General features: G+C 31.9%; 2 protein-coding genes across 2 annotated transcripts in view; one reads left to right on the top strand and one right to left on the bottom strand.

Moving 5' to 3' along the window:
* The first annotated feature begins 22 nt into the window (after positions 1-22).
* On the top strand, positions 23-16,502 carry LOC132722374 (cell division control protein 45 homolog). The gene is made up of 17 exons (XM_060706869.1): positions 23-168; positions 1,558-1,617; positions 2,225-2,317; positions 2,980-3,074; positions 3,798-3,915; positions 4,477-4,598; positions 5,095-5,143; positions 5,889-6,061; positions 8,901-9,086; positions 9,536-9,634; positions 10,282-10,393; positions 10,954-11,009; positions 11,933-12,071; positions 12,650-12,733; positions 13,323-13,441; positions 13,923-13,999; positions 14,767-16,502. Exons 1-17 carry the CDS (start codon positions 118-120, stop codon positions 14,829-14,831), a joined length of 1,698 nt encoding a protein of 565 aa, XP_060562852.1. The 5' UTR covers positions 23-117; the 3' UTR covers positions 14,832-16,502.
* A 5,081-nt stretch (positions 16,503-21,583) lies between these two features.
* Positions 21,584-24,075, bottom strand: part of LOC132722380 (protein hobbit-like) — a 46,401-nt gene continuing 43,909 nt past the window's right edge. The window contains 3 exon segments of the mRNA XM_060706877.1: positions 21,584-21,637; positions 23,247-23,387; positions 23,674-23,745. Of these exon segments, the coding sequence (XP_060562860.1) occupies positions 21,584-21,637; positions 23,247-23,387; positions 23,674-23,745 (267 nt within the window).

Below are 24,075 nucleotides of genomic sequence, written 5' to 3'. Positions count from 1 at the left end.
AATCCAAAAAATAGACCAATCGAATATATCGTTACGTGTTACCTTTGGAATAGTTTGTAATTTCCGGGTTTTACACCGCGCCATAATCAAAACAAGGAAAACAATAAGAAATGAAAAATGATTATTAAAGACTTTCGAAGGGAATTCTACGATGTTATTCAACATCAGGTATATTTAAATCTTAATCTTGTTCATAAAGAAACTTGTCAACAGTTGTCATATATCCCTCTTGGTCTGTTTCAATAGTTCAAGTGTAGAGCTTTAGCAGTTTTTATCAGTTAAGAGGACAGAGGTGGGATTAAAATTTGTTTTACAAAATTTTATGAGTAAATTTCTCTATTGTTGTTGACAGACAAAATTCCTCTTTTTTTGCTTCTGATATCTGATATATATACTGTTACAGTAAAACAAAATTAGAGTGGGTGGACCAATGCTCGGCGTAAAAATACTATATTTGATATGGCAAATTCAAATCAACGTACATCAACAAACCGCAATGTTATATGTCCATTTTCAAGACCGATGATATTGTTTTAAATAGCCATTGTGTAAAATTCGCTAATCACATAATGATGTGCAAAGCTGGAGCTATAGATAGTCCGGATAAACAAGAGTGAAATTTGCGTGAAATTGTACCATAGCTCGGCGTACAATACTACATGATGCAGGATTGTTTTTCGAATAAAATCTCTTTTTTATCTTATGAAGAAAACATATTGAATAAATTGTAACAACCAAATTTAGTTCATACATTTACAAGTACTCAACTTTTAGCTTAAATTTTACAGCCCCAGAACTCTAGTGTTAAAAGATTTTAATAATTTATATGTTGGGGATTACATACGGTTGTTCGTCAGCTATAAGCATTGTCACATGACTTTACCAGCAGTGAACCACACCAGGATAAAATGGTGAAAGATGTAAATAAAAGCACCAGTGACCTAAATCGGAGATAACTGGAGACATTTTCAGATATTCTAAAAAAAATAATTTTTTACGCCGAGCATTGGTATGCGCCGAGCATTGGTCCAACCACTCTAATCCTTGTATAAATACCATATCATAAGTTGATAACTGCACTTGAAATAGGAATGTCTCTGCCTCTGGCTGAGTGGTTAAGGTCGTTGAAACCACTTGCGCTCACCACTGTGGGTTTGAAACCCTACAGGGATTTTGAATTAATCATGTGAGGTAGCTATCCAGGTACCTGCACCAAATAATAACCAAGGTCTTCCTCCACCAGTAAAGTTGGAAAGTTGCCAACTGAGTTGGTGAAACGTTAAACAGGCTGGTGAAAATGACTGATCGGGCTTATAAATGACATAAAAATGTTAAACAGGCTGGTGAAAATGACTGATCGGGCTTATAAATGACATAAAAAATCATATTTCTAGAAAAAAATAAAGATATTTCATTTAAACTTTGTTTGTTTAAACATGACATAAACAGAAAGAAAAATATTTGTTTACTGTCACTTTTGTGACCAGCCTATTAAAGGCAACTAAAAAAAAGAAAAGATAAACACCCCTTGAAATATCTTTTTATCTTTTGTTTTAGAGAGTGCTAGTATTGGTAGCATTTGATGTGGATGCAATATGTGCTTGCAAGATACTCCAGGTAATTGTTGATTACATTCCTAATAGACTTTCTCACTGTGCAATAATTTTTTTAGTTTTCCTAGCTGATCCAGAGGTACAAACAAATTTTTACAGTACAGTTTTCACTAGGAAAATAAGTGGCTGACTTTATAATTTGTGAAAGGTAGTGCACTGTAAAGCTATAATGGTAAAAGTTTATTTGTACCATTGACATATAACATCTATTGTGCGGGTTACAACTTAACTTTATATTTATAATGTCTTTTCAATGTAGAAAGATTTTGGTAAATAATTTTTTTTCAAAAAAGCCTTCCACTGTTAGAAGATCAGTGGTTCTACTGAAGTGCTAGGTTTTGAGGATATAGATTTCCTGTCACACTGTGTGTATATTAATGAGAGTCCATCCACCCTTTCAGGCACTCAGAGTACGAACCCAGTTTTGTTTTGTCACACTGTCTTGCTGTCCATCAACTAAATACTGGAATGAAGGAGCACTTGTGTTTCAAGAGGACACATTTCTAGTTTAAAGATAATTTTTTTATTCATATGTATATACATCTTATAATCAATAGATTGATAACATGGCCTTTATTATGAATATCAGAGTTAATTTTGTTGTGTTTCAGAGTTTATTTCAATGTGATCAGATATTGTACACAATAGTGCCTGTGTCAGGCAGGGAGGAATTAGAGAGGGCCTTCATCGAGAATTCAGAAGGGGTGATTAAACTATTTATTTCTTTTGTTTGTTTTTTTCATCCTGCAATTATTTAAAAAAAGGTCTTAGCTGCCATTTGCCTCTTGTTATATAACTTATAAATTAATTGTAATTTGACATCTTAAAAAATATATATATATTATCCTGAGAAATGTAAACCCATGTATAATGTGAATGGTTCTAGATGTATTCTTATCAAATTTCTGATAAATGTTATTATGTACATGCAAACTTTGAACTTAGCAATACTTAAACTTTCTTAGCCCTCTTTTAGTATAATCAAAGTTTGGTAATTTAAAATGTGTAGTAAAGATGAATTTATATGATTTAGTATGTATTCTCAATGTTGCGATAGGTTTTAGGTCATTTAGGCTGAGATCGAAAATGCCACTTGTCTGCTCGTAATTACGAGTAGAGTTTAAGAGAACTTGATGCAGGACAAGTGGAAAAATGTTGCTTGCACATCACATTTAGAAGCTACTCGTCCTGCAGGATGAGTGACTCTGAAAATATTTTCAGTGCCTGTGAGGCTAAATTTAGATTTCTCTACTTCAGAACGTAGTTAGATGGAGTTTCTATTGACTTAAAGCAACATTTTGGAGTTTTGCATTGGTGTTAATAATATTCTTATTTAAACTTTGGTTTTATTTTGTTCTATTTTCAGATTAAGCATGTGATAATGATAAACTGCGGAGCAAATATTGATATAGTAGAAGAACTACAACCTGAGGAATATATCAAATTTTATATCTGTGATAGGTATGAATAAAAAACACTTTTTTACTCACAAATGAAGTCACAAATGAAGTATAATTAACATGTTCATCATCAAACTGTTTTTAATTATTCTTTACCATTATAAAATGTATGGACTAATCCTGTACTCAGATTTCCAAGACTTCAGAAAACTCTCAAGTGATTGCCATTTAATTCTATTTGAAAATAGTGATTAAAGGAAATGAAAAATGCACAAAAAATCAGTATAAGTTTGTTGAAAAATGTTAAGCAGAAAAGTGATTTATTTGACATAATTTGTATTATTGATGTCATTTGACATGTAAAAGTTCCTAATTTAGTGTGAATGTCATATTACTTTGTTTAATGAGGAAATATTGCCAATAATATAAAAATGAGCGCTTAAGCTTGATTATGAAGAAACCTAATAGTAGCTTGTAATGACCACTCTTTGAGTCCTGGTCCTGGAACTAGCTCTCTATGGGGCTAGTTAATATTTCAAATCTGGTAACCCGACCATGCTAGTGGATTCAAATCTGGATTTTGTTCACTGCAAGTGTCTTTAAAAAAAACATGATTGTGACCCCAGTGGTTTCAAACCCATGATATCTGACTTCAAAGGCATCTTAGTGAACCACTTGGCTACTGCTTCCAGTGGAAGAATTGTCATTAATGTTTTATGAAACTACCTTTGTTATTGAAAGCCAATAAAAAAGTTATATATAAATTTATACTTTCTGCTTTCAGTCATCGGCCAGTTGATGTACATAATGTATTTAATGCTGTTCAAATAAAGTTGTTAATGAGATCTTCAGAGTTGTCTGTTCCTGAATATGATGAAGTCTTCAGGGATGATGATGAGGAGGTAAGCAGTAAGATGTATCTTTCCTTTATTAGGTTTAAAGGAGTTTGCCACTATGCATCTCATAGCTCCAGCAGGTGAGATGGTTTTGACCCCTGGTGTTGTTTTAAGTTTGTTACAACCAAGGTTATCTATCAATCATCTATCCTGTCCTGTGCCTTATGAACTAAATTGTGTTTGTGCACCTGAAAAACAAACAAACTTACAATATACAGTATATACCTTTTACTTGTCAAAATAAGGAGAAATTTTTCATGCTTTGAATTTCTTTGATGAAAAGGCACCTATCTACTACCTAGCTAGTTTAAAACAATTAGTGGCTCTATTCAGGTTTCTGCTTGTGCTTGGCTGAAATAATACATAGAGGGACATCTGAGGTTGGAATGTTGCCATGTGACCTTTGACATTTTGATATGACTTATACCCTAACAAAAGATAAATAAATAAATGAAATACCTAAATTTTCAGTCAGAAATTCCTTTGTTCAGTTCTCTTAAAATGCAGTTTTTTAAGCAATAACAATTTTGCGGCTCGATTTGACACCAATTTATTTACTATTTCCAGTCAGACATGGATTCGGGAAATGACAGTGATGAATCAGAGACACAGTCCTCACGGAAACGAAAAAAATTTGATGATGCAGCTATTGAGAGACGAATGGAAAAAAGGAAATGGGAAGAAAATAGGTAGACTTTATATCACATTTGACTAGACTCTCTTTGGCAGTCATAAAACTTTTCCTTGACATGGTTAATGTTTTTTAGTGTTTTTTTTTTTTCAGGCCCCAATATTTAGAATGACCCCATTCATTCTCCCTGTCCAAATGATCAGTATGGGTCAGGAAAGATCATTAATGTTGTCTTAAAAAATGAATTATATAAAGGCCTGCTGACAAGATTATAAGTAAAAAGGTATAATATTAATAGCATGGACATGCTGATATACATGTATATAGATGGAATACATACACCAAAATATAACAGATATTTCTCTGTTTATCATGCACACATATCAATGTGTAGCATATCAATTTATACCATTACTCTGACATGACACACTGAACAAAGGAGTTATAGTGCATGTATTTTAGAGTGCTACTCTGTATGCAAATGAAATATTTGATTTTTTCTAAACTGTAGTATGATATATTAAATAATAATTTATGTTTTATCCATTTTACAGAAATAAAGTATTATTTGAATACATGCAATTTTCAACATACGGCACATCAGTAAGTATTTTGTAATTCAATTTTCATAATTTTGTTGAATTTGTTCATCCTCAGAAACTAAATTGCTCTGTTACTTATTTGGTTTTGAACATTTTATTTTGTAACAAAAAGATCCATAATGCATCAGCAATGAATTCCTAAATTAGTGGGATCCAAATTAAATTTTACACAAAGCAAGTAAAATACTATGTAGGTTGAGTGTTATTTCTGAACTTTTCCAAAAAAATTTCTATAACTTTTTGGACGATGACCGAGAAACTTAAACAATGCATTCCTCATAGTGTCTATTCATTTTAGCTGCATTAAGAGGCCTTATTCTGTTAATATTTTCATTTTTAATTTTATTTTATTTAGAAGGTCGCAATGTTAATAGGATGTTGAAAGTCTGACAATATTTGTCCATAGATGATACATTTTAGTATCAATTGGAAATGTAACCAAATATTGGTTAATGAATCAAGGTAATTGAGTGGTTACGTGACTGAATGGTTAGCACGTCTAACTTGTAGTCTAAGTGTTGCTGATTTGATGGATTCAAACCCTGTGAGTGGGAACCACTTGTTTCTGTTAGCGAGAACCATTACATTGTTTGTTTAGTACAGTACTGGTTGGTTTCAGGAAAGGATTCGTATTTCAATAAGCTTATGGCTTCAAACATAAATGAACTACAATGAATTTGTATATTTAAAACTAAACAAGCGAATTAAAGCTTGGATTTAAATATGTATTATCATTGATATTTCAGTCAGCTTTATTGATGTTTGAGTTGGCCTGGAAGATCTCAAAGGATTCTAATGATTTGTTATGGCTGGCAATAATTGGTGTTACAGATCAGTATATACATTATAAAACACCGAGGGAAAAATATATTGAAGATGTGATGGCACTTCAATCACATGTATCTCGACTTAATCACAAGTATGTGATATTTTATTGATTTGATGTTTTTCTGTGAGAAATCAGAATAATAGAATATTTCTGTAAATAAACACAATTCTGCGATCTAGATCATAGACAATTGTATAAGTATTGTATAAGTGAAAATTTTTGTAATTATGCCCCCGCCATGTAATGGCCGGGGCATATAGTGTTACCCTGTTCCGTCATTCTGTCCTTCCGTCATTCTGTCATTCCGTCATCATCAGTTTCCGTTCATTATCTTAAGAACGGTTGCACACATTCAACTCAAATTTGACATATGAATATGTCATGACAAAATACAGGTCAAGTTCGAATTTGGTCATGGTTCGATGATTTTTGACAGAGTTATGCCCCTTTTACTTTGAAAATAATATGAAATTTCAGTTTCCGTTCATTATCTCCCCAACGGTACAACACATTCAACTCAAACTTGACATATGGATATGTCATGACAAAATACAGGTCAAGTTCGAATTTGGTCATGGTTCAATGATTTTTGGCAGAGTTATGCCCCTTTCACTTTGAAAGTAATATGAAATTTTCAGTTTCCGTTTATTATCTCCCCAACAGTACAACACATTCAACTCAAATTTGACATATGGATATGTCAAAGGAATGCCCAGGCCAGGTTGGTATTTGGTCATGGTTCAATGATTTTTGGCAGAGTAATGCCCCTTTCACTTTGAAAATAATATGAAATTTACAGTTTCTGTTCATTATCTACCCAACAGTGTTACATATTCAACTTTAATTTGACTAATGGATATGTCAAAGGAATGGGCAGGTCAAGTTGGAATTTGGTCATGGTTTGATGATTTTTTTGCAGAGTTATGTCCCTTTCACTTTGAAAATAATATAGATACATCTTAGGAATAAGCAGTTTAAGTATGAATTTGGTTGTGGTTCAATGATTTTAGACAAACTTATTTTTCCTGAATGTTGGAAAAATTTTGTACTTTCAGTTTCAGCACTCATACTTTTAGCCATTATTTTGGCTACAAATATGAAATATGCTATTTTTAAAAGGTTAAGACTGAATAATTTCAGTGTCTTGAACATTGTATGAAAATGGTTTGTGTTAACATTTTAAAGTTTTAAGGGCTTTGAACTTAAAATGAAAAAAATAATTAATGCACCATCTGAAATTTTGGCTGCATGCGGGGGCATCCGTGGCATGATGACACATTTCTAGTGTTTTACATCATGTGTAATTATGAAGGCAATTTTCAGGATGACAATAATCAAACATTATTTATAGGGATGTCATCTGGAGCCGAAACGGCCATCCGGATATCCGAATCAAACATCCGGATGTTCGGATCCTTGTTATGATCGTTGTCTATATTCTTAGTTAGCTGATATGACGTAACCTTTTTTCGCGACCTTTTTCAAAGTGTAGTATTTCGTTTCATTTCCTTTTTAATTGAATGTTACGTATCAAAATAATTTCAGTATTGATTTTATTCTTGTTTTCTATATAGAATATGACTGTTATCGATAAATTAAGTGCGTATGATACTTACGATTTCAAATGAAATGAAAATGAAATTCATCGCCGATTGTCTAAATTCCTTAATAAGTGCTATAATACACAATAACACTTGCTCACATTTGTGAAAACAAAATAACACCCGTAAAAAATTAAAAGTTTCCATTGTTCAATAACATGCATACAATTTACACACGATGACCTTTGACAGGTGTGTAGCCGGCTTTTCAAAAGAATCTGCCAATCTTTGATGTTTACCAACATGTAGCCCTGGCTGTTTGATTCGAATCATCAAAGAAGTTGCCGAAACTTACATGAATTACACACATTTTAAGTGTTCATAAGTGAAAAAAACTGTGAAAAAATTGTTTTTAAAAAAAGGCACATGTTTGATTAATACTAAAGGAGAAAGTTATTTTGTCGGATAATTATCGTATCAATTTCAATAAAAGCTGTGATAATTAACATATTACTATTCGTAAGTGCATTTCTTTATTTGCTAATTTTATTTCTGCAGATTTTTCATTTTCTCAAAATAAGGAGTCGACGGGTCGCTAAGCCGAAATATATGTTAAAAATAGCCTAATTAAATATTTGAATTTTGACATAAATAATGTAAAATCGTTGCCGATGACAATCGCACAGGACTTTGAATATTCATCTTGAATCCTACAAAACTTAAAATTGTTTGGTGTTTAACATACATGTAGATTAACAACATGTGTCATACCCGAATCGTTATTATTATAGTAATTATTGATATTTTTTTGTGGTCTGCAGAGATTATGATGTGAATTGTCAAATTAAGGTACAATATACAATATAGTGTCAACACCATGTCTACGTCGATTATCTCAACGCATATACATGTATTTTTCACATTTTCTCAATATTCTGAAATATTTTATACGAACATCCGGATCCGAAAATCGGCTCCGGACACCGAATCGTGATCCGAACGTTCGGATATCCGGACTCCGAATGACATCCCTAATTATTTATTCAAAACAAATAATATTCTGTACCAAAACATGTCAACTTTATATTTACATGTTGCTTTTGACTACAAGTTTGAGAAAATAGATCGAGAAAATAATATTACACAGATAATTCAGTTCGTCTATGAGGCTTCGCTTCCACGATGCTTAACTTCAACAAGTTAGTTCATTGAAGTTGAATTAAGACAGACAGTGTTTCAGTTAAGCTTCGAGCCTTTTTTTTTTTACTATCAAGCTTAAATAAACATATAAACTTTAAAAAAAACTATATATTCAAAGTAATGAATAAAGTTAAACTTTCAGTCCCATCATTTACATGTAATTTGTTATTTTTGTTTGCTTATTTCAGAGATGATGAGGATATTATATCAATAAACTGTTTGAAGATAATGTACGATGATGAGCTTCAGTTAACAATGTATAGACACTGGTCATTGTTTGACAGTATATGTCACTCTATAAATATGGCATGTAAATTCAAAATATGGACACTTAAAGGACAGAAAAGATTACATGAGTTCCTGGCTGAAATGGGGTAAGTTATAGATAAGGTCAGGGATCGAAAATAAAAATTCAGATAGGTAGCTTCAAATTTCTACTTGTCCTGCATGCTATGCTACTCGTCCTGCATTTTGTGTGTGATTTTTAAGATAACCCTAAAACACAAGCTTTGATTCCGGTTTTCCATTGTTAAATGTAAACAAACTGATTGAGATTTCTAGCAGTATATTTTGCATCAGAATATTTCAAACTGTCCCATAATACAATTTGAAACTTTTCCTGCATCTACTGGTAAATATTAGTGGACTAGTGGAATTTTGATCTCAGAAGTTGCATGAATGTATGTGAAAGGTTGGTCCTAGATGTTTGTATATGATGTATCAAGTTTGACTTTCATGATGTGTGCATTGCATGATTTCTAAAGGGACCTCTGTTTTATAAAGTTTTTTAAATTATCTTTTATCATTTTACACATGATTTCAGATTACCACTTACACAATGTAAACAGAAATTTGCATCAATGGACTCCAGTCTAAAAACAAATATCAGGACCATGATTCAAGAAAATATGAACAAATATGGGTAAGTTTTCATTTTATCTGGATATGCTTAGTCAAATTTTGATTTATAACTAGCTGCATTTACCATTTAAAGGAAACTTTCAGGTTATTAATAACTTATTATCTGAAAATATAGAGCTTGTATTTGAGTTTGATTGTATGTATGAAAAAAAAAGCATAGGTTGCAAGTATTTTTTGCCATGTATAAAAACCATGGCAATTATTTTGATAAAAAAATTTGAAAATCAGCTTTTACAGTATTAGGTATATTTAACTTATGTAACCATCTGTCACTCTGACATAAATCTGTTAAATTTTGTAATTATGTCTGCATGAACGATAAATAACTCACGTGACCTATGGAAGTTTCAATGAATATCCACCCAAATTTTCATTAAAACATTAAATTCACAAAAAGAGTGTGGCTTATTTTAGGTAGATTTATATTTTATTCTTAACATTTTCTAATATCAAATGTTGGTAAATCACCATTATAACAGTCAATCTTTTGAAATATATTGTTGATTTAGCTCAGCTTGACAATGAAAAATTGAGCATGTCACTTTATACTATGAAATCTATGCAGAGACAAGTCCATTCAACAATTTCAGCATGGTCATTTGTTGAAGCATTAAGTGATAAATTATTTGTAATGTTTGTATTTTACAGATTAGTTGACGAGGATGTTATATTGCCGTCATTTTTTGCACAGTATGGTTTTAAGAACAAGTTATGTGCCACTGATGTGACTTGTGTAACAGTGGCCATATTAGAACATGTTGTAAGTTTCCTTTTTACTCTATCTTTATGTTGTGTATTTTACCTACATTTTGGTATAAAATGAATCTATCAGACAGTATTGCAAATTTTGCTGATTTCAATCAAACAGTCGAGTGGGTGAAGAAAGTTGGGTAACACTTTCATGCATGGGGTTAAATAGCTAGCTTAAATATCATCAATTTTCACATTAAAGTGCAGGGTCCTGCGCAAGGTTTCATACAGTAAGAATTGCTACCGGAGGTTTTGTTTCACAGCTTATATGACCTTAATAATGTCAAGTGTGAGTTAAAACCAGAAATAAAAGATGAATTGAATAAACTTGTTACTTTTATACATCATTTTACTACAATATTTTTTTCAAAATCTTACTTTTGTGATACTACATATATATTACTTTGATGTTATTATATGTGTTTTATGAATCTCAATGTGAAATATATAACAGATTTTCATCCATTTGTAATTGCTTTGCTCACAAGTGACTTGCTGTGTTGTAAAATTACAAAAATGATTTATTGGTTTGCTTTTGGAGTACATTTATTAATCTATTATGGCTTTCAGGAAAAAGGTAAAACACCTACAGACAGTTTTCTAAAAGCAATGGATGTTTTATCAAGGTATGTAAAAGCATAAAATTTAGTCTAAAAACAGGCCATTTTACCAAATGAAAAATTTGTTGTAAATTTCCAGTTTAATCATCCCAAAATTTTACAAGATTTCTGCCAAGAATCTTACTCAACTTTTTAGGCTTATGTAGCTAATTGTAAATTTTTTTTAATACAATTATATTGAAAAAAGTGAACATGTTAAAGCTACATGCCTCCAGATGAGCCATAATATGTCAAGAAAATAACTTTGAGAAAAATTAACAATAATTTTAAGAATATCTACAATTCAAGTAAAAATTTACATGTTATTTGCAATTAATGAATGTCTTTATTGTATTTATCACCATATTTCTACCGTGTTACAAAGGCAGGAAGGGCTATTTTTGCATGATCTGTCCTATTGTTGATAAATTTTGTACATTTTAAGTGCTGTTTGCAACATATAATAACTTGTTCACTTACAATATTTTTCTTTTACATACATTTTAAAAACTTTCTTGAAAATAGACTTATTTCGGAATTAAGAATATTTGGGATTTTCTCAGCTATTAACGTAGGTACAAACAAACTTTTAGAAAATAAGCAAAACAGGTTGACTAATCTACTGTGATGGGTAGTGCACTGTGAAGCTAAAATGATGAAAGTTAGTTTGTACCTACAGTACATATTAGCTGGGAAAAACCCACTTTGCCGAGTTCGAATAATGTCTGTTAACAATGAATATGGAGGCATGCTGCTTTAATAGATTTGTTCAATTTGCCCAATTTTCAGGTAACAATCATTTGATAATTTAAGCTTAATAATTTATGTTATGACGTGTGAAGATTTTGTTCTGGTGTTGTCATTACAACAGTTTATTATAATTTATTTCAGATACCTTGGGACTGTTTCACAAACACCCATGAAATTACTGTATTATGATTTATTTTCAGATCCAACACGGCAGCTATGGAGAAAGGTCTGGAGTTAGCCAAGCGACAGTTACAGGCAATTATAACACAGGTGCAAACATTCCTGGATATGCATCAAGTGATTTCTGCAGGACCATTTCTCTATGCTTTCATGCAAGAGGTATGCTAAGTCATGTTGCCTAAATTGACGTTTGAAAATACTTTAAAACTACATGTAACTACTGTTAAGTTTATCACTATTCTGTTTTGCACTGCTTTTACTTTCTGCAATTGTAAACTTTATTTTATCTTAAGGATTACTTTACCTTGATAAAATATTATGTTGAAAATCACTTATGCTAAAGAAATACTCAATACTGGGGAAGTAAAATTTTCATAATATACCATGACGATGGAAATAGAATGAAGGGAGATACAATTTCATCATGTACATAAAGTAGCAGCACTGGCAAAGATCATGATATAATGTAAAACTATCCAACTTCCTGCATTTCTTTATTTTTATCCTATGTATTGATTCATTGTATTAGCTTAGGCATTTTTGCACTTTTTAACATCCTTGTTCAAAGAATTGAACCAACCTGATACATTTTTAGCTCTGACATGGATTTTAACAGAATTATGACCCTTTTTGAACTAAGAAAATTCTACATTATCCAGGCTCTTCATTTACTATCAGGCACTGAGAATAGTCAAGCATACTGTCCTACTGATAGCTCTTGTTGTTTGTTATTTTAGGGTGCACCAGATGTAAAATTGTTTGCACATCAACAGTGTGTGATGAGAATGGCAAGATTTACTCTAGAAGCCCATTGTTCAGTGGTAAGTACATTGTCAATATATTAATGAAGATTTACATCTACCCTATAGTTGGATATCAGATTGGTAAGGTCACTGAGGGTGAAAATCATTATCCTTTAAGCAACATCAAGGGGCCTCTATCAGTGTCACATAATATTCTTGTTTAACCATTACCAAAATAAGATTTTGTTTAACTTTAGATGGACTATTACAAATTTAAAGCAAGGCCAATTCAATACATAAATTCAGCAGGTGAAAGGCTCAGCAAAATGCCTTCAACCTTTTGAATGCCTACTGTGATAATCATATGCCAAGGCCACCAATAAACAAACATGCTAATCTGCAAACACATGTAATATTACATACAAATATAAGCAGACATCATATTGTCCGTTTCTAAATAGTACTATTTTGGTATCAAGTTTGGTATCAAAATTATTTCTATTACTTTGATGGGTGCCTGTTCGTGCCTGAAATAATACATGATAGGGCACCCTTATGACCTTTACTGGGACTTAAAAAAAAAGAAAGTAAAGGAATATTCCAAAATCAAAGCTGGGCAAGTCCATTATACAATTGCAAGGGTGAATGTTTATTTTGTTCTTTTCAGAGCCGTAACAAGAAGGCCAGGAACTTGCCTTTGGTGTTAGGTGTGCCACTAGATAGTGAGAAGGGGACTATTTTAGTTATAGGTATACCTCCACTCTCAATGGATGACGAGAGGAAAAAGTAAGAAAATTTTACATAAAATACATGCATGTTGACACTGTAAGTATCTAGTGGCATTAAATGTCTGACTAAAAGTATTTTTGATATTTTAACACAAAACCTAGGCAGAATGGTTTAAATAGGTCATAACTTTAAGTGAGTCAAGTGCATACATTTTAAGGGGGAAAAACAACTCATTTTCTTCAATATTCCGTAGTATTTAATAAAGTACACAAATTCATGATACTAAAATAGAGCGTTAAAATGGCAATTTGAAAATGTTGCAGACTCGGTTTGATGGAGCCTGTTCATACATTTTACTAAAAAGTGCAAGCTACTGTCTACTCCCCCTAGCACTGGCTTAAACAGAATTCAAAATTTAGACATGAAATGTTAAAAGTTTTAAAAGACAAATACTTGTAATATTAAAGTTTATTATCAGTAGTACATGTATCTTTTCTACCACTGGAAGATTTAATGATTCTATTTGTTTCTGTTACAGTTTTTTCGGGAAAGCTTTTGAACAGGCTGCAGCCAGTACAAACTGCAGAACATTTCATGACCTGTTTGACACATTCAGTAAGTAAATAAAAGTTTGGCTTTTCATGCCCATTTTCTTTCACGCTAAAAACGTTGTGAATTTAGAATATTCATTTTGAAATTTTGGAAATAGCTGTCTTTATTGAATTTGTTCTCGATATGTATGTGTCATGAATAGTGATGAAAATTGTTCTTGCTTCCTTGATTTCATGATTGCCACTACAAGTACATAATATGAATAGGGATGCACATAGTTTCTGCTCTTCATGAATAGTGATGAAAAATGTCATTGCTGGGATGAAGCTTTTGTGAAAATTGCCACATGAAATGAAAATTGATGAAAGTAGTTATTGTTTTCCTTTAGAAGTGATAAATGTTGGCATCTGATCTGATGTAATATTTTTAAGGAAATCTTCAAATTCCCGTTATATTTAAATACACATTTATACTGCTGTAAATATAAACTGACTTCTCATATAATGTTGTTGTTCATTGCTTCCGAGGGATGATCCTTTTTTTAGACTTCAATATTTCACAACAACAGGTCAAATGCCTTTTATATGGCAGCTGTAAAAAGTTGCCCCCATACTTCACTTTTCAGTGATATATTTTTTCTGATCCTTTGGGATCATTGATTACTTCACTTATTTGTTGAAGATTGAAAACTGTTTGCCAGGGCAGGAGGCATGATGAGATACGTTGCATTAACTCCCATTAGCAGAGTCTGCAATTTTTATATTGTTGTTATCATTGCCTCCAAGATCACCAGCTTAAAGAAATTTATACTTAAAATGTTTGTTTTGCAGTTATGGAGATGAAAAGTGAAGACAGAAGTAAATTCTTTGATGCTCTCATCAGTTTACTGAATTAGGAAGATGTTGGACACCATCCCAAAATTTCCAGCGATATCATTGGTCAGTTTCAACCATCCCAAAATTTCCAGAGATCTCATTGGCTTGTTTAAACCATCCCAAAATTTCCAGCAAACTCATTGGTTAATTTCAAATTATAGTTTAATAAACAACATCCTATCAGAATCATTCAGTTACTCTGTATGTGGCACTGTGATATAAACTAGACCTGCCAAAATGAAATTTAAGGAATATTAAGAACTGTTAACACATTTGGAAGAATGTGCACTTTAAATATTGTGATATTCATTGGACATTAGTAGAAAACAAAGTGCAACCTGTAAAATCTTCATGGAATACTACTAATCATTCTACACATGTAATGAAATTAGAATATAGAGTTTATATCAAAATAATAAAGTTTTAAAGCAGCATGCCTTCAGATGGGCCAAAATGTTTCAAGAAAATCAAACTTGAGAAAAATGTATGAAGATTTAAAAAAAGGAAAAGATTACATTTTATTTTGTGTGTGAGATCAATGACTGAATTTGCAGTATCAATCACCATAATGTGGTATGGGCTTTTTGCATTTTTTTACCTCTTTTTGGATTGTAAATAAGCTATGTTTGCCATTAGTAAATTACCATCCTTGTTCACTTCAAAATTACCATCTTGTTCACTTCACAATATTTTACCTTTTAACACATTTTCAAATGTTCATGAAAGTTAACATGAACCTGGAGGCATGCTACTTTAAGGACAACCTTACTTTACTTGAAGCTTTAGGTATATATTTTTTATTTATTATTTATATGTAGACATATGTGAAGGTAAACCAACATTTAACCAAGGTTGCTGTGCAACATATGGTCAAACCCATATTGCAACAAGGACAGCCTGTATATATTCCAATAAATTCTCGAGTTCATCTTATTATATTGAAAGTAACTGTGTGGGTTTTTTTTTATTAAATATCACACTTTAATTTAAATATGAAAGTTAAATATTTACAACACTTGAGTTTTTATTAAACTATAACAAAAAATAAATTTAATTTGATTGTATATGGTTGCAATATTTGATAAAAGTACTTGTTAGTATATTTTTTTATCAGTTATTGTACAAGGGTACTGTGATACTTATTTCCTGACAGTGGCCCTACATTACAATATACCGGTACATTGTCACTACCTTTCATGCATGTTATACCTTTTATCAAGTCTTTGTACAAAAGTGGGTCCTACGCTCGGGTAATTTTGCCCTATATGTGTTCTATTAGGAAAGTAAAATATTCGTTTTTAAAGCCCGATTTCCTATATTTCACGAAGTCATTATTTGGCGAGTGACTATTTGATTTATAATAGTGATAAATTGTAATGAATTTTTATTTATTATTCTTCACCAGGCATTGTTTTCCCAGATACTTTTCATTACTACCCATTATTTGAAATTATTTTTCTCTTTGTTCATTTATTGACAATTTTGATAATTTTACCAAACATTGTGTTCATGTTTTTCATATGTTTACAACAATATTTAATTTTCATCATGAAGTGCTGCAAAGTGATATTGAAAATATATTTGTATTATATTAAATGAATGTATGTAAATTTGTAAGTTATGAATTGTGCAAAGTACTATATTATAATACTGAATTGCTGATTTATTGAATAAAATTTGTATAACTTGCAGTTTGTTTTTAAACTGACTACTTGAAGAAAAAAGTGGGGATTGTGTACACCTTACCTCATTAACCACAGAAGGGACATACTTGAAATAACATTATTATTTGTTTTTGGTGTCACAAAGCACATTATGCCTCAGAAATGAATAAATTTTTACTTCTTTAGAAGAAAAAACATGATTTATAATATTTAAATTATAATTTTGAAGCATGTTAGATGCTTGTTACTTGAAGAGAGTAGTTTTTAATATGAAATATCTCACAAAAGTGGCAAAAAGTAAACAAAGCAGAATTTTGATTTCTATACAAAATACTAACTATAATTGTACTAATTGTCAAGAAGCATCAAAAGTAAGATGGTTCAGGTAATTGGTCAATGAGTCCCTTTATGGAAACTACAACTATGCCAAAAATAAAAAGCTTTTTAAAAATAAAAGCATTATTGGGGAATAATAACGTGCCTATAAGGAATGCAAGCATTGACATTAGCACCAGCTGCCATATTCACAAAAATATCCCACTTCATTAATATAACTAGAACTGTCAGTGTCATGGTATGAATACCCCCATACCACTTTGTCAGAATCAACAGAGGTCATTTAGAGCTGTTTTGTATTCTATAGGTTCTACTGACCTCAAAACTGTAACTGCCACTGCATGACTTGAATATTAAATCCCCCCCACCCCAGCTTTGCCTGGGGGTGTTTTATGATGAATTTATGAGAACATAATTATAGGCTTCAAATGTGAAATGTCAAACTCAATACACTGGACAGGCATCCTTAAGCATTTAAGCAGACAAGCTTTGTAGTAAAAGCCCCCTTGACCGTGACCTTCGACATAGTCACATAAAATCAAAAGGGGTTATCTAGTAGTAATAACCAACCTAGGTACCATTAATATGAAGACTGATGACCAAAGCATTCGGAAACAATTGAGAGCACAAGCTTTTTGAACTAAAGGCCCCTTTGACCTTGACCTTTGATCCAGTGAATTCAAAATCAATAGGGGTCACCTTATGGTCATGATCAACCTATATGCCAGATGTAAAGATTGTGTAGTTTTACGAACATTTATTCAATTTATATACAAAAGGAGGTATAAAAAGATTGATGTTTTATCTAGGTTCTAGCTTTCCTATCCAGCTTTAAGAACAATTGAGCATGTTGTTTGAATAATTGCTCTATTTGTGATATAAAAAGAAACTATTTCCACCAAGTTTCACTAAAAGAACACTATGGGTTATGATGCTTTATATAAAAAATACTTTTCACAATGCACAATTTCCTGGAAAGCTCAATTAAGTTAAAAAAAAATAATGTATGTAAAATGGCTGTCCCTGGTCAAGTGGTTAAGGTCCTGACTTCGAATCACTTACGGGTTCGTGAGGAAGCTATCTAGCTGGCTTACAGAACATCGGTGCCTGAAAAATTTGCACAAAGGGGCACTTGAGGTCTTCCTCCAGCAGGAAAGTTGCCATATCATATAACCGCTACAGTTTGTGAAACATTTACCCCTTCATGAAAAATGTATATAAAATCCCTTTATATTGCTAAGACAAAATGCATTTGTGACACATAAATAATTCTTGTTCTGAAAATTGAATTAGTGGTTTACTTCGGTTACTTCCATGGATAAAATATCAATTTTTTCTAATAATGTCTTATCCTGCCAAGCCTCATTCTCGTCCAATGGATGGGTTCCCTCGGGATGGATATTCTGATGTGAACCGCAAACAGATATTTTTTCTTGCATATTGTACTGTATTCTATCATATTTTAAATTCTTTACCTCAAACAATTTTTCATGTCATTTCATCCGTAACTATTTTCTTACATTACAACTTCATTCATAACGACGAAATGACATCATCCTAGGCATGCAGTTTCATTCTTAAATACGCCAAAATGTCATTTTAACGCGGTTCACTCACAAAATGACGCAATTGTATAGCAGGCAACTCATCTGTCACCTCCATGCCTGATGAAATTTCCTGCATGGGTAATACTTACAGAAACACCAGTCTGATATGCAAGATGATTCATTCTGATTTGTGTCCAAAGGATTAAATCAATTTCTTAATTACTTAAAACTTGACAAGTTACTAGCCTAGCAAGCCTGACTAGAGTTATTTAAGCACATTATACTGATGTACCAGTTAATCGTAAACTTTGGCAAAAGGATATTTTGTCTTTTGGATTTTCAAATTCCCGGTAAAAGTTCATCCTTGCCGGGACCGTCTGACTGTAAAATCCCCTCACTGACAGTGCAAAATATAATTACGTCATTGACAAGGCAGAATGAGGACAGACAGAAAACTTCTCAATTCTCACACTACCCTATGATTGGGGTGGGCTTGTTACAATTGAAGTTCATAAGAATGACATGTCCAAATAAAAGGAAACGAATATTTTCAGTTTAAAGTTTTAATCTGTATTAATAAATAATATATGCTTTGTATATTAACATTAAGTATAACACATTTTCTTTTGGCAAAATCATTTAACAAGAAACAATATACAAGATTATCAAAATCATATTTATCTGTTACTTAAAAAGGGCATATAAATCATCACTAAATGTTATAAAAACTAATGTATAATGTAAAATCAATGAATAAGCAATGCCTTTAGTGATTGCACTACCAAATAGGGAGACAACTCTTGCCATTCATTTCTAAACTACATGTAAAAATATACATGTGACAAATCTTGAAAATAACAAAGGAAACATATTGCACATTTAATCATGGAATATATATTAATACAGATAGCTATACAGTCAATTATACAAGTTCATGCAAACATAATAGCCCAAGATAATACATCAACTTTTAATACCCATAAAGTTAATAAATATGTAAATTTAGTGAAATATCATCCCATAGAGGATATTGAACAAGTGTGGTTTAATACTAAATTTATTGAACAAGTTTAATAAAATAAGAGGCGAGCATAATATTGTCTTATTAGGCAAACATAATTTTTATCCAACAGGTTATATAAATTTAGTATTGAAACTACACGAATATAATATTCTATTTATCACATACCCAAAATAAGAACTGTTTACAGTGAAAAAGAATCACTTTTTTATTGATGCACATATAGAGTGAGACTTTAGTCTCATTTGGCACGTCTTTATGCTATGTATATGTATAACTCAAATGACCTAATGCCAAAATATGCACAACCGTACAAAGTTTTTACGGAGCCGCAAAAGTGGCACGGGTATGTGATAAAGTATGATATGTAAAAGTCATAGTATATTTAACTCTATACCTGCCAGAACCCATTTGCCACCAGTACAGAGCCATGCCAGCTTGCCAAAACATAAAACTGATTTCCCTTTCAGTGATCTTTTCCTGTATTTTACAGCCGAATAAAGGCCGTTTCCCCTAGCCCAAAATAGGTATATATTCCCAAAAAAAAGCTAAATCCCTAAAATGCCCTGTACCAGAACCATGACTTATCAGAAGCTGACTTATATCAGCTAGAAAACAGAAAGCTGCCCCAATAGATAGCCTCTCCTTGAACCATGCATTCTAAATGGAATTGAAATTGAAAATTTTATAAAAGGTGTGGGTTAAATTCCATTCTTAGTTATTGGAATTTGAGTTCCCCATTTTATGATTTACTTAGTATCACTCTATATTTTCCCCTTAAGACACAGGCTGTTTTGAAATTTAAAAAATCACTGCCTTTGCCACCAGTAAAGAGTCAGGCCAGCTTGTGAGGTCTGTTGAATACTCAAGTTTTGTATTTTGCAAATATTGTATTTTGACATTGAAATCCCCTAAACTTTAATGGGCTATTCTAAAATTTCATAGCTGGGCAAATACCATTACACAAATTCAGGTGATTATAGGTTAAACAATGTTACAATGAAAGACAAATTAATGCAACAATATACAAGTTATTTAATAAATTCTGCTATGAAATTATTCCAGGGTTTTTATCAGAGATGTAGATAACAGAGATAAGCAGCTTCTATATATGTACTCCATTGAAAAATCACTCATGCCTATCAAAAAGTGAAAAATTAGGCATTTTGTAGCAAATAAAACTTAATGGATGTACATTTGACCCTTTTATATTATACACAATTTGAAAGTTAAATCTTTTATCTACTGCTGTATGTTAAAATATTGGTAACTCTGTGTGCCTTTCACATAGCAACACCTTAATTAACTACCGTACACGAAGGTTTAGGTAATTGTAAGTTTGAAATTATACATACATGTAGATAAGTTATTCTTAAGTATCACAATTAAGCAATAAATAAGTATTAGCAAACAAACAAAAAAAAACAAAAACAAAACTTTTGAATATTAATTTCTGCACTGCCAAAATATGAACTTATTCTTATAACAACTCACAAGTATCAGAATTCTTATTTATACTAAATTTTATGGCAAAAGGAAAAAAATGTATTATTGATGTATATAAATGCAAGTAACAAAATACCTGTAATATTTTACAGGAATTGTTATAAGAAATAGGTGTCAAGTAATTTACATGAACAAATGCAAAAAATGATGTTTTAAATATTACCCATAATCTGAACATGTATTTAAATGCATATCTACATCAGAAAATTTCAATTCTAACTTGCTTCACCAAACAGATAGGGCAATCAAGTGCATTATAGAATAATAAGCACAGTTTATCATTCAAATACTTTGTAATTATATTCCTACGCATTTGAAATCAAATTCTGCATTATTCTACAACAATGCACTCAAAATTGATATCTATTTCCTAAACACAGTGTTTACAGTTAACCATTCACAAATAAGTAAAACAATAACTTAGAAACTAAAACGAGTAGTGAAATAGTTATCAAATTCTCTGCAATATTATGCTTTAAACATTCAAAGTATCATACCATATATACTCTAATAAACTATAGGGGTGTTACTTTTTCCAGGGGGGGGGGGGGGGGTATTAGAGAAGCGGCATTTATTACACTGTTAATATTTATACATCTCTTTAGCACATAATGTACTTTCTAAAGTTTAACTTTCCTCAACTGGCATTGACCAGCTTTAAGTGCCTAATAATAGACTGCTATATGTATTGTTAATAACTATTTTGTAGACTTGCCAAACAATGTTTTCTTCGCAGGTTTTTCTTGGGGTGCCTGAAGACAAAAAATAAAAATTTTATCATTATAAACTTCATTTATAATCTTTTACTTGGTGATGTTATTTTTATTCACACCATGTTGATGAAGGTTGTATAGATACTTCAAACTCTAATGGTGAAAATAAAGGATAAAAAATCTTTTTACATTACTAAAAAGGAATGGTTTAATTTTGGTCACTTCAATGTACATTGCAAATGTACTAATGGTTAAAAAAAATTTCCCAAATATAATCTACTTCAAAGATAGATGACAATGCTCCCAGAATTTTAGACCCAGTACATTTTACCCCTTGCTCTTTCCTTTTGTAATTTTTTACAGGGGGATCTTAAATCAGACGTTTCCCATGTGTAATTTCTGCTTTTTTTTGCCTAAAATAGCAAAAGATTATCAATTTTTTTTAATTAGAACTAATAAAACATATTTTAAATAATCAGGTTTTTGTTCATTAAGAAAGCAAAAATGGACTTTTTTGGGCCTTATTTATCTTTTCTATACATGTATAAAAACGGGAAAAACCCAAATTTCTAAATAGGACAAATTTGTTAAACTTCATTTGATTATCTCCCTGTCATGTCATCAGCAGTGGACAACAAAACAGTCGTTATGGGCCTGTAACCAATGCCAACTTTATATCATGGTTCTTTACTGTTTTTAATTTTGCACAATTTAAATTGATTATTTTAAGGAAATCGATATTGGCCAGCCAGCAGTACAGAGTCTGGTCAGAAATAAGAATTTGCTGGCTGACCGCAATCTATACTGTTGGCATATGCAAATACCTATTTTAACCAGGGTTTTTTTATTTCACAGGTGGGAGAAGGGGCCCTCCCATAAATTTGGAGGGGATGATGGGGGGATAACACAAAATTTTTGCTAAAGGGGATGGTTAAGGAAACTGCATGATTTGAAAGAATTTTCCCATTGAGCAGCCCTTAAGCAGCATCTGCAATAAAAGAAAACAAGAGCTGGTTGAACAGGGTGATGCTCCCCGAATAGGTTTTGGACACAGGAAGCTATACCGCTTGTAGTGTCAGAGTTATGTCACAGACAAAGTTCAAATTGTACAAACAACCCAAATCACCATACCAAGTTTGAAGTTCCTAGGCCTAAGCGTTCTTTAGTTATTGATGGGAAACCGTTTTTACCTACAAGGTCAATGTGACCTTGACCTTTGACCCCTTGACCCCAAAATCCATAGGGGTCATCTGCTGGTCATGACCAATCACCATACCAAGTTTGAAGTTCCTAGGCCTAAGCGTTCTTTAGTTTTTGATCGGAAAACGTTTTTACCTACAAGGTCAATGTAACCTTGACCTTTGACCACTCGACCCCAAAATCAATAGGATTCATCTGCTGGTCATGACCAATCACCATACCAAATTTGAAGTTCCTAGGCATAAGCGTTCTTTAGTTATTGATCGGAAACCGTTTTTACCTACAAGGTCAATGTGACCTTTACCCTTTAATCGGAAACTGATTCGGGACGTACGGAGGAACTGACGGACGGACAGACAACCCGACGACTATATGCTGCCCCGAAATTTTTCGGGGAGCATAAAAATCCCTGATTGCCACTAGCTTTCAAGGAGTTAATAAGTGTTACCTGGGATATGAGCACTCTCTTGCTGTCATTTTTCATTGCCATGAGAAGATCAAACCATGTCCATATACAGTTATGATATTCTAACGTAGGTAATATTAGACTAAAGTCATGTACATCTTCTATATTCTTCTCCTTCTCTCCCTGTATAACAAAATCAATATATAATCATGTTAATAAAACCTGTAATATAATGCAATAATATGTACATTTACTTCAGTACAATATTATCAAAACTGACAAAATTTCATCTACCAGTAATTGTTGTGACTATATTGTAATTATTTTGATTATATTGTGATTATTGTGTCAAAAAACCCAGTGGAGCCCCTATAAACAATATAGCCACAATAAATTTTATTCTATTATTATAATCAATGTCAAAATTTGTGATCTGGTATCTTAGCAACGTAAATGGTTCCAGACATACCTTGTAAGAAACTCTTAATGACACTTCTGGTATCTTTATATACAAGAATGTATTGTTGTTTGCAGCTCTCTCCTGAAAGAAAAAAAACAAATAGAGATAAATATCAAACAGTGTAAAGAAAATGAGTACTTTTAATTAGTATTTTATTCATATCTATTTAGTCTCGATTCTGAAACAAATTCTCACAATATACTAGTACATTAATCACTCTCAAGTCAGCTTTCTTGAACTAATCAGTACTGGTGTCATATGAAGAAACATGGCCCTGACACAAGTAGGGCTCAAACCCTTAATCCCAAAGTTGAGAGGTTGGCCCTTAACCACTATAAGGTACTGTTCACTTCAACCTTTAATTGATATTCAAGTTCTGAAGAGCTACAGAAAGTTTACTTAATAATATGA

The sequence above is a fragment of the Ruditapes philippinarum genome, unplaced genomic scaffold (assembly GCF_026571515.1).
Source record: "Ruditapes philippinarum isolate M1 unplaced genomic scaffold, ASM2657151v2 ctg2596_1_1_1_1, whole genome shotgun sequence".
NCBI lineage: Eukaryota > Metazoa > Mollusca > Bivalvia > Venerida > Veneridae > Ruditapes > Ruditapes philippinarum.
This window is presented reverse-complemented; position numbering and strand designations above follow the sequence as displayed.